Source organism: Papaver somniferum, chromosome 5 (assembly GCF_003573695.1).
Source record: "Papaver somniferum cultivar HN1 chromosome 5, ASM357369v1, whole genome shotgun sequence".
Taxonomy (NCBI): Eukaryota; Viridiplantae; Streptophyta; class Magnoliopsida; order Ranunculales; family Papaveraceae; genus Papaver; species Papaver somniferum.
Window position 1 is genome coordinate 200,308,248 of NC_039362.1, and position 10,220 is coordinate 200,318,467.

At 35.7% G+C, this 10,220-nt stretch overlaps 1 protein-coding gene across 1 annotated transcript; it reads left to right on the forward strand.

Moving 5' to 3' along the window:
- The first annotated feature begins 7,106 nt into the window (after positions 1 to 7,106).
- On the forward strand, positions 7,107 to 9,791 carry LOC113284270 (NADP-dependent glyceraldehyde-3-phosphate dehydrogenase-like). Its single transcript, XM_026533692.1, has 8 exons — positions 7,107 to 7,347; positions 7,429 to 7,751; positions 8,017 to 8,136; positions 8,231 to 8,367; positions 8,452 to 8,607; positions 8,717 to 9,095; positions 9,191 to 9,307; positions 9,437 to 9,791. Exons 1-8 carry the CDS (start codon positions 7,197 to 7,199, stop codon positions 9,548 to 9,550), a joined length of 1,497 nt encoding a protein of 498 aa, XP_026389477.1. The 5' UTR covers positions 7,107 to 7,196; the 3' UTR covers positions 9,551 to 9,791.
- Positions 9,792 to 10,220: the final 429 nt, after the last annotated feature.

The following is a 10,220-nucleotide window of genomic DNA, read 5'->3' on the forward strand; positions in this document are numbered from 1 at the left end:
ACCTTCTGCACTTGAGGATGCAGTATTATCTTTAGATGAACCTGATTTACAACCTTTTAATTTTGATGAAGAGGATGCAACTGGTGAAGACTAGTACCAGCTGCAATCTCATCATTAGTAATATTTTGTGCTAAATTGTCTACTGACTGTACATGGCCAGTTCAGGTTTTTTTGTATGACTTTTTTGTAAGTACCACTGCCACTGGTATACATGATCACTTCATGCTTTTTTTATAAGCTTTTTGCAAGTATAAGATCAAAACTGAAAATCTAATTGAACTTTTGTTATATATTTTGAATCGACATTGAAATTATGCCCTGTTTATATGTTTACATATCTTTAAAAATTAACGATATTTATGCCTACCGGTGTGGCGCCGTATCATGGTTTTTTAAATTTGCCGTATTGGACACACGGAAACACGGGTGTGGCGGACACCCGTGGCGGTATTGGTGCAACCCAGCTGACCGGGATGTATTTAGTGTGTGAAATCCAAGCTACAAACAAAAAATTGAAAGAAAAAAAAAACAATTAGACCAAATTTCGAAAATCCTAACTATCAATTGGAAAATTGAAAACCCCTAAATTACCTGTGATGGAGAAGCTTGAATGGAGAGTTCATTACCAACACGAGCAAGGCAAGTAATTGAACGGGAGAAGGTTTTTAGACTGTTCCCTGACAGACTAAGCTCCATTTCCCTTTTCTCTGCTTCGATTCAGTTTCAGAGCCCTCCTTTCTCTAACCCTTTCTGGCGGGAATCGACGACATCCACTCCTACAATTGTTCTTTTTGAGTCCGTGTGAAGCCACTCCGCACTACAAAACATCGACATATGAATCCAATATCAATCAACTAAATATAAATCCCCGGGGAAAAATGAATCCAGTATCATCGATTAAGAGAAAATATACCAAATAAATGAAAACATGAATCCATTTAATTATTAGGGTTGCAGAAAATCGAACAGCAGCAGAAATTTAAAGATCAATTCACCAAATTAAACATTCTTAGCATCATAATAGCACATAAGTATGAAAACCCATCATCAAATAAGTCTATACAAACAGAAATTTCAAATTAGGGCAACGAATTAGTACATGAGTGCTTGGGATTGAGGAGAAAAACAAAAATAGAAATAAGGTGTTGCCGTGGTGGTGGTTGTTGTATTTGTAACAGCGATTGCAGATGTTTGCGTGTTTCTTCTCGAGGAGGAATTGAAGAAAAAGACCGAAGGTTTTGCTGCTCGGAGAGGAACTGAAGAACAGAATAAGAATGAAGAAGAAAGATGGTATTGTATTAGGTATAGACCAAAGGGTGAGATTCAATCTTTAATTTCTAATCAATGGTTACAATTCCATGAGAGGGTATAAGTGTAATCTTGTACTTCATTTTCTCATCTCGGTCAAGGATAAATTGACTGGACGACCGAGAAATTGACTTTTCTAACGGATTTGGATGGAAAACATCCAACAAGCCTATATTTGTAAATGGGAAAAAAACGGGGGTACATTTTTAAGTCGGATGTAAATATAGGGGTACATCTGTTTATATTCCTTTTTTAATTTGTTCTTTTCTGTTTCACTGAAAACTAAGGATAAGATATATTGATGATAGTTTGTTTGATCTTGATGTTATACTTCAATAAAGAAAAAGTTTGTTGGATCGAATATGAGCTAATTAGTCGGACCACTAAAGTCGTATTCGAAAAGTTTTATCCTCTTAGCCCGTTTCGTCACTACTGCAATTGATCGAACTTCATCAATTTTTTTTTTAAATTTTGTCATTTTTGGTTGTTGTATTAGCATGTATACATAAAGAATTGAATCATAAGTTGCATCTGTTGGCTTAAACAAAAATCTTTCACGGTCTCATATCAGTGATATCACCACCACCACCAATAAGCCTCATGTGCTGTCTCTTGTAATATATTTGATTGGAATTATTTAATGTTTTTGGACCTGCTGATTACGGTGGTTAGTTAATGTGGTGCTGGTAACGGTGGTGGTTCCGGTAATGGTGGATGATGGTGTTGTTGATTACGATTATGGTAGTGGTCAGTGGTGGTGAACGACTCAGTCTATAGGATAGAGATTTTGAATACGATTAAGGTATAGATAATTTGATTTTAATGATTTTTTTATTTGGCGGTGGTGTCGGCGGTGGCGGTGGTGTCTGTGATAGTTAGTGGTTACGGTAGTTGGATGATTTCAAAATTGAGGTGGTGGCGGCTGTGGTATGGCGCTGCTAGTGGTGGAGGAGCTATCGGTAACAATAATTGAAGAGAAAATAGAAAAAGAAAGAGATGCGAGAAGGAGGGCTATTATCGTCCATGAGGAAAGTACCGAAGAAAAACACACGGTTTTTTTCTGTTGGAATCTTTAGAGATTATTCTAGGTTTGGATGTCGAATTTTAAAGATGGAATTTAAAGGTGGAATTTATGGGTCCAGAGAATTTGGTACTTTTGGTTTTCCAAGTCTTTAGAATCATGTTTCTTACGGAATTCAGTTTTCCAGCAAATCCTCCATATGAAGTCCGACATTCCTCCTAAGATTTGTTGGGAAACTTATCAAGGGATTTATGGACCCACTTTTTTTAACTCTAAATCCTATATATATGCAATTTTAAGATTTGAGGGTAATGCCAAATAATACAAAAACTTTAATACAAGAAAATTCTATAAATCCTAGAATTTGTAATCCCATGAAATTATAAATTCCTGGAATAGGTGAATTCTGCAAATAAACCCACCATCAATTCTTTTTATGAAATTGGACAATTTCGTTAGGTTTAATTTGACAAAAAAGTGACCATAAAACGGACTCCCTCACTTCAGGACCTTCCAGTGGGTAGGTTGAATGTTTGCGGCTATGATTTTTAGCAGTTTCAAAATATTGCCAGCAACACTACAACATTTTTTGTGAATATTGACATGCTGGAAAACTATATGGCAGCAATTCTTTTTTGAGTACTTTCAACTTCAGAACACGTTATGCAATTTTAGGGAGATGGAAAACACAAACAACAACCTGAGTTACTAACATGGTGGCAAGTGTTTTTTAAAACTTGACCAAAATGAGCATCACAACTATCAAAGACAACCTGATTGAGCGGTTTGAGTATGGAGGATGTTGTCGGCGTATGAAAGATAATGCTACATGCGATGCTACAATCACACCACTGGTTTTGTTTCTTTAACAGTGTCTTTCTTTTGTTGCATTTTTTTTACCTTAATCTACGTATTTCTTTCATTGTTTATTTTGTTCTAAATGAATACCTAATCAATCCTATTATCTCCATTATGTGTATGCAGTTTGGACTATCTCATACGGTGTTTGCCTATACGTTTGTTGTTGTGATTACTGTGTCTGCTTAGAAGTTAGTTAATTGTTTGAATACTGGTATTATCTGTGATGGTGCTGCTGGTTTACAATGGAAGAATATTCAGAATCGGTGCAACACACTGAGTCACCCTTCTGCAAAAGCTCGCCTCTTGGCGAATTCAAATTCAAAAAATTTCAATGTCCGTGATTGTATGCAGGTGATTGTAGATTTAGCTATTTACAGTCAACCCGACTGTAGATTATACATACATTAAAATCTTATGTATAAATTTCTTGAAAGAAATTTATTTTCACCTTCTTTACAGTTCAAAATCTCGGTACCAGTAAGCTGCGCTCAATGGGGTCTGAATATAGCATGACCCACAAGCGAGAGTGATTACCTTCTATTGAACTGTGTAACTTCTTGGACAATAATAACCAGATGATAACATAAAGCACCACAGAAGATAACTGTGTGAAACAACGGGTCATTTCCTAGCTAGATAACTTCTTGGAGTATATAGATTTCTAACTGTAAATTTGCCAATGGTTAGGATTCCTAGCTAGATATTCGAGCAACAATTAATAAATTATATGGGTTAAAGGACAAAATGTCCCAAAATCGACCCCCTAGGTTTGCATGGGTTGTAATGTGGTTTACTTAACAAATTAGATGGTTCTTTTACATTTCAAGTCTAAGTGTATGGCCAAACTCAATAATTTCAAACTACATAGTCACTTATGGCTAGGAGTTTTCCATTTTTAATGATATAAACCTAGCCGAAGATGTAGGCACGAGTTGATCTGGAATACAAATGCAGTTAGGAGTTCTTCATTTCCTAACCGTAGGTTATAATCACAATTGATATTTGTCTATTTACCAATCGTAGTTTGTTGGTTACAGCTGAGACGTAATGTTATCCCAGCCGTACATTAGTGTTATGGCTAGGATTTCTTTATTTCTTAGGCGTAATTTCTGTAGAAAAAAATCAACTCTTTTATGTTCTTTAAGCGATTAAAAGAAACAAAATTGTAATGAGAGTTAAGTTATTGGCATATTTTGAACAACTCAATAAGATCTGAATCGTTTTTATACTAAAATCCAATGGTTTTTAGCACATGTTAGATCTTGTATGAAAACACTTTGGCAATATTACCCTTACTCTTAAACTAATATAATTACTAACCTTTAATTGTTGTTAAGACCAATCGAAGGCATATTAGCCATCACCAAAATAATTAGTTGGATAAGGGGTATTCAAGATTACTATCTCATACCCTTGTTTGTCATTCAGCCCCAAACTATCCCAACCCTATTAATGGTTTAGTTTCCCCGGCAGTAATTTCTGTAAAAAGAAATCGAGTTTTTTTTTTACGTTTTTTTTTGAGCAATTAGAAACGACAAAATTGCAATGGTGGTTAAGTTAGAGGACTTCTTGATAATCTTGAACATATGGTTTTTCATATTCTTCCAAGGTTTTGCGGAAAAAATTAAAAACAATCGCCCTTCTCTTTAAATCAAATCATTAATTGATCTTTAGTTAGTTTTAGCAGCAAGGGAGTCACCATAAAATAAGAGACTAATCAAACGACTTATTAGCCCTTACCGAAATTAGTTGGAGAAAAGTGATTTTACAATTTCACACACCTTGTTGTCTTCATTGAGCCCCAAACCATCCCCTTGCAACCCCAATAATCAATAATACTTTCAACTAGAGTATTAAAGCTGATCCAAATTTGCCGACATGATTTTTACGGGCACATACACACAGCTTTATGGAAGTGGCAATGCCTATGCCGTGACTCGGTTGCGCATATAGCACACATTTTTAGGCACGCCCACCACCCATTACAGCGACGTGAAATCAACAGGACCACATATTGGGATATAAAACCACGCTCGATTGTTCATTTTGAATTCCCTTCTAGAACGGTTTCTGGTTTCCCATACCATCCGAAACGTGACGAAGATTTAGAACAAAAAAACAAGACAAACAAACAGACAGCCAAGGTTCTTCTCGACTCTACTCTCAGCTTCTCCCGCCTTATCTTTTTTACCATTAATGTGGATGGGTATAGGAATCCTCATGAGTCATGTCACCACTCACCATTGAATCTCTTTTCACGTGATGGCGTTCAAATCTGTAATAACATTAATTACTAGCGTTGGATAATCCGGACCAAGTGGTGAGCTCAAGTATATTCTTCGAGGTTCTCCGCAGCATCTCTGCTTGCCCGCATGCTTAAGTAAAGGCAAAGGCTATATCGTGTTTGAAAAAAAATGAGGCCTTATGGTGTTTGGCTATGAAAAGTAGTTTTGCTTCTACTTTTGGAGGAAGATGGATTTTCTAGAAGTTAGAAAATTTGCTTTTCTACGGTTGTAATCCCTCCGTTCCCGGAAAAGACACACTTATTTTTTTTTTATTTGGCCTATTTTATGATAGTATCTTTTTTTTGGGACAAAGGTAGTACTACTTTTTAATTTAAAAGGTTGTTTTGATGCTAGAAAAAGTAGAAGCCAAATCAAGAAGCCAAAAACAAAACATTTTGAAATTGTGTTCACAAGATAATTTTTGACTCTTTTGCTTTTAAAAGTGAAAAAATAACTTCTTCAGTGGTATCAAAACAAGCTAACAATACTAAAAGTTGTTTTATTTTTTCAATCACGTGACACAAACCTGTTGTGTTTTTTTTCTTTCTTAAAACAAATTGATAAACAACTTTTTAAGTAGTTCATGTTTGGATACCATAACCAAAAATACTATTATATCTCCAGGAATAGAAGTTAATCCCAAAATTCAAAAGTAAAAAAAATTACTCCACAAAAAAAGTTAATTATTTTCACTTTTAAAAGTCATTATAAAATGTATTTATAGTCTGTTTGGATGCACATTAGAAGCAATTTTTCAATTTTTAAAAGTTAAAAAATTAGAAGTCAGTTTGGCGGTCAAATTTCAAAACGATTTCTAAAAATCGAAAAGTTAACTTTTTGTGAAACAAAATGATTTTGTTTCTGACTTCGATTTCCGGAAAAGCAAGAATCACAAACAAATTTATATTCAAACGTGCTATAAGCCAACTTCAGACTTTTCAACTTAATCATATCGAAAAACAACTTTTTTAAGATGTATTCAGAATTTCAGATACCCTGTAAACACCCTACCACTTATAACATGGTCTTTTTTTTTCTTTTCTTTTTTTTGGGTCAAGTCCGATTTCAAAACAAGATCTCGCTATGTCTAAAGTGGTGTGCAACTCGCGCGATTCCCCTTCTCCATCGGTGGCATAGGATGTATGTGCATGGCAAAGTTCTTACACACATCAAATCGTTTGTTCATACTAGTATACAAGGAACAACCGCCGGCAGGTACTGACATTTCAGAAGCTCAGATAAACACAAAGCTTTCCCAATTTTTGAGTTAAACTTGTGTGCATACTATCGGCAAAGTTCTCAGATATATATAAAGTTGGAATAAGAATTTACTGTGCCTGCGTGTTACTCATGGCAACATTAGTACTTGGTGGCAACCGGCAGGTACGTACTGACATTTCAGAACTCCCATAATTTCAACCACTTACTTACTATAATTGGTCCACCTGGTAATAATTTTATCAGAAAGTCGGTTGAAAACAAGCTCAGAAACTTCCAACAGTGAGCTAACTCGGTGAAACTTAGGTGGCACATTGAAGACCAACTAAAATCTGTTCAAGTCCCTGGTCATTGGAGGGGCACTTGCCTCACCCTCTCTGCTTTATCTCTTTCTCTATAAATCCGTCCACAAAAAATAAAAATAAACCACTTCACCAAACTCTTCTCCTCTTCTGCTTGCTTCTCTGTTTTTTTCACTTTTTTTCAAGAGTCTCTTAGCAGAAATGGCAGGTACTTGTATATTTGCAGAGATATACGATGAAAACACTAATGTCTACAAGTACTACTCAGATGGAGCTTGGAACGTATCTTCGTCTGGGAAATCTGTTCCAATCATAAATCCTACCACTAGAAAAACTCATTACAAAGTTCAAGGTAGCTAGCATTTTGATTACTCTGTTTTGCTCTGTTTTGGGGTTCATTGATTAATTTATTTTTTTATTTTTTTGTGTGTAGCATGTACGCAAGAGGAAGTGAACAAAGTGATGGAGAGTTCAAAAGCAGCACAGAAACTCTGGGCAAAAACACCATTATGGAAAAGAGCTGAAATGCTACATAAAGCAGCTGCGATTCTTAAAGAACACAAAGCACCCATTGCTGAGTGCCTTGTTAAAGAGATTGCTAAACCTGCTAAAGATGCTGTCACTGAGGTGGTGAGATCTGGAGATTTGGTGAGTTATTGTGGAGAAGAAGGTGTGAGGATATTAGGAGAAGGAAAATTCCTTACTTCAGATAGCTTTCCTGGCAATGAAAGGTCCAAGTACTGTCTTGTTTCTAAGGTACGCATACCCTGCTCAAAGATTAATTGATAACTACGTTAAATTATTATCGGTACAAAACTGATTTTCATGCTCCTAAGGATTATGTTTGTTTATTGGTATCGTGTTTTCGTGGTAAATTGTGTAAGATTGGACCTGGTTGTCGATGGGGAGGAGGATAACATATCAGGATAAGAACATAAAACAAACATACTGAGAAGTTTTAGTTCATTCATTCATTTCAGGGCGTATGTATTAATGGATTTTAATTGAAATAAAAATGCAGGTTCCACTTGGAGTTGTATTAGCAATCCCACCCTTCAATTATCCCGTAAACTTAGCCGTTTCCAAAATTGCACCTGCCCTAATAGCCGGAAATTCGCTTGTATTGAAGCCGCCAACTCAGGTACTTCTCCTCTTCAATACCATAAAAATGTGTACGAGTTGCTGCAAATTTCATTTTTTAATTATTTTTTTCCTCTCCTTATAATCAAATGCAGGGTGCTGTAGCGGCTCTCCACATGGTGCATTGTTTTCATTTGGCTGGTTTCCCCAAAGGTCTTATTAGTTGTATTACTGGAAAAGGTTCCGAAATTGGTGATTTCCTAACAATGCACCCAGGTGTAAATTGTATAAGGTATGATATTTTCCTTTGATTTTCATGTTTCGTTACATGACAATCCTTTTTTTTTTTATCTAATGAGTCTTGTCATTTTTGTAGTTTCACAGGTGGAGATACTGGAATTGCAATCTCAAAGAAAGCAGGAATGGTTCCTCTTCAAATGGAGCTAGGAGGGAAAGATGCATGCATTGTTCTTGAAGATGCTGATTTGGATTTAGTTGCGGCTAATATTATAAAGGGGGGATTCTCTTACAGGTCCATAGAAAATATCTTCACTTCATCATTATAAGCTTAAGTTGACACTTTGTATGGTATCCCAAACTATTGAACTATATAACTGGATATTGCATTATGGATTCTGCAGTGGCCAAAGATGTACAGCTGTTAAAGTCGTTCTAGTGATGGAATCTGTAGCTGATGCTCTTGTAGAGAAAGTGAATGCGAAAGTGTCTAAATTGACGGTAGGACCTCCGGAGGACAACTGTGATATCACTCCGGTCGTATCAGAGTCATCCGCTAATTTCATTGAAGGACTAGTGATGGATGCGAAACAAAAAGGTGCAACCTTTTGTCAAGAGTATAAGAGAGATGGTAACTTAATTTGGCCTTTGTTGTTAGACAATGTTAAACCAGAAATGAGGATTGCATGGGAGGAACCATTTGGACCAGTTTTGCCAGTCATTAGGATCAGCACGGTCGAGCAAGGAATCCACCATTGTAATGCTAGTAATTTTGGCCTTCAGGTATAAAATTTTGCATTTTTCTTTTCTCTACCATAATTTCGACCCAAAAACGCTTCCCAATTTATATGGATTTGAAAATTAAAATTAAAATACAGGGTTGTGTTTTCACAAGAGATATAAACAAAGCAATCTTGATCGGGGATGCAATGGAAACCGGAACAGTTCAAATCAACTCGGCACCAGCTCGTGGACCTGACCATTTTCCTTTCCAAGTAAACTCTTGCCATTGTACCATTTATGTGATTATTCCTTGATTTATTTTTTTAATCTTCCCTTAGCAGAGGTACTCTCATGTGATTCGCAGTATTTAAATAACTGAAACCAAAACATTTCTTGGGCAGGGTTTGAAGGACAGCGGAATCGGTTCACAAGGAGTTACAAACAGTATACTTATGATGACTAAGATAAAGAGCACTGTTATCAACTTACCCTCACCATCATACACAATGGGTTAACCGAAAGAAATTGGTGTTAGATATCTAATTTAGTGAAGGTGTGTTGTTTTGTTGTTGTTTTATGTTTTAGGCACATCCAAGTGTGATAAAATAATGAACGAAAACATGGGGGATGGAGTATGTATTTTTCTCCTCATCTTGGAATCACGATTTCAACTGATAGTGTATCGAGTTTTACTTATTGGAATTATTGTGTGTGTTCAGTTAAAGATTAAAATATTGAAATTTCTTCTTAGTGTTACTCCAACTGTTTTAATGTGAAATCTGGTTCCAGAAGGAAAGTAGGTGGCTTTCGTAGCTAATTTAGCTCCACATCCGTAAAGGGTTTTATAATTTGAAGTTCCGAAAACCTAAATCTCATTTTCATAATTTGAAGTTCTCCATCTTTTATGGTTATCAATTACAACAAAACTTAAAAAAGATGACACTCCAGTTCTCATGGATGGAATCAAAATAAATTTACAAGAATAATCAACCTACGTAGAGAAATCCTAATTTTGAGTTTCTTTTGTTAGTTAAACTTATTTGGTAATCTTGAATTGAATGGATGCCAAAATTACATTCCCCATCCCCAAAAAGTTGACGTTTTATAACTTGCATAATTTATAAAGCAAAGAAGATGGAGTGAGTTTCTTATTCTTTTTTCCTTATCTATCCTTATCCTTATGTG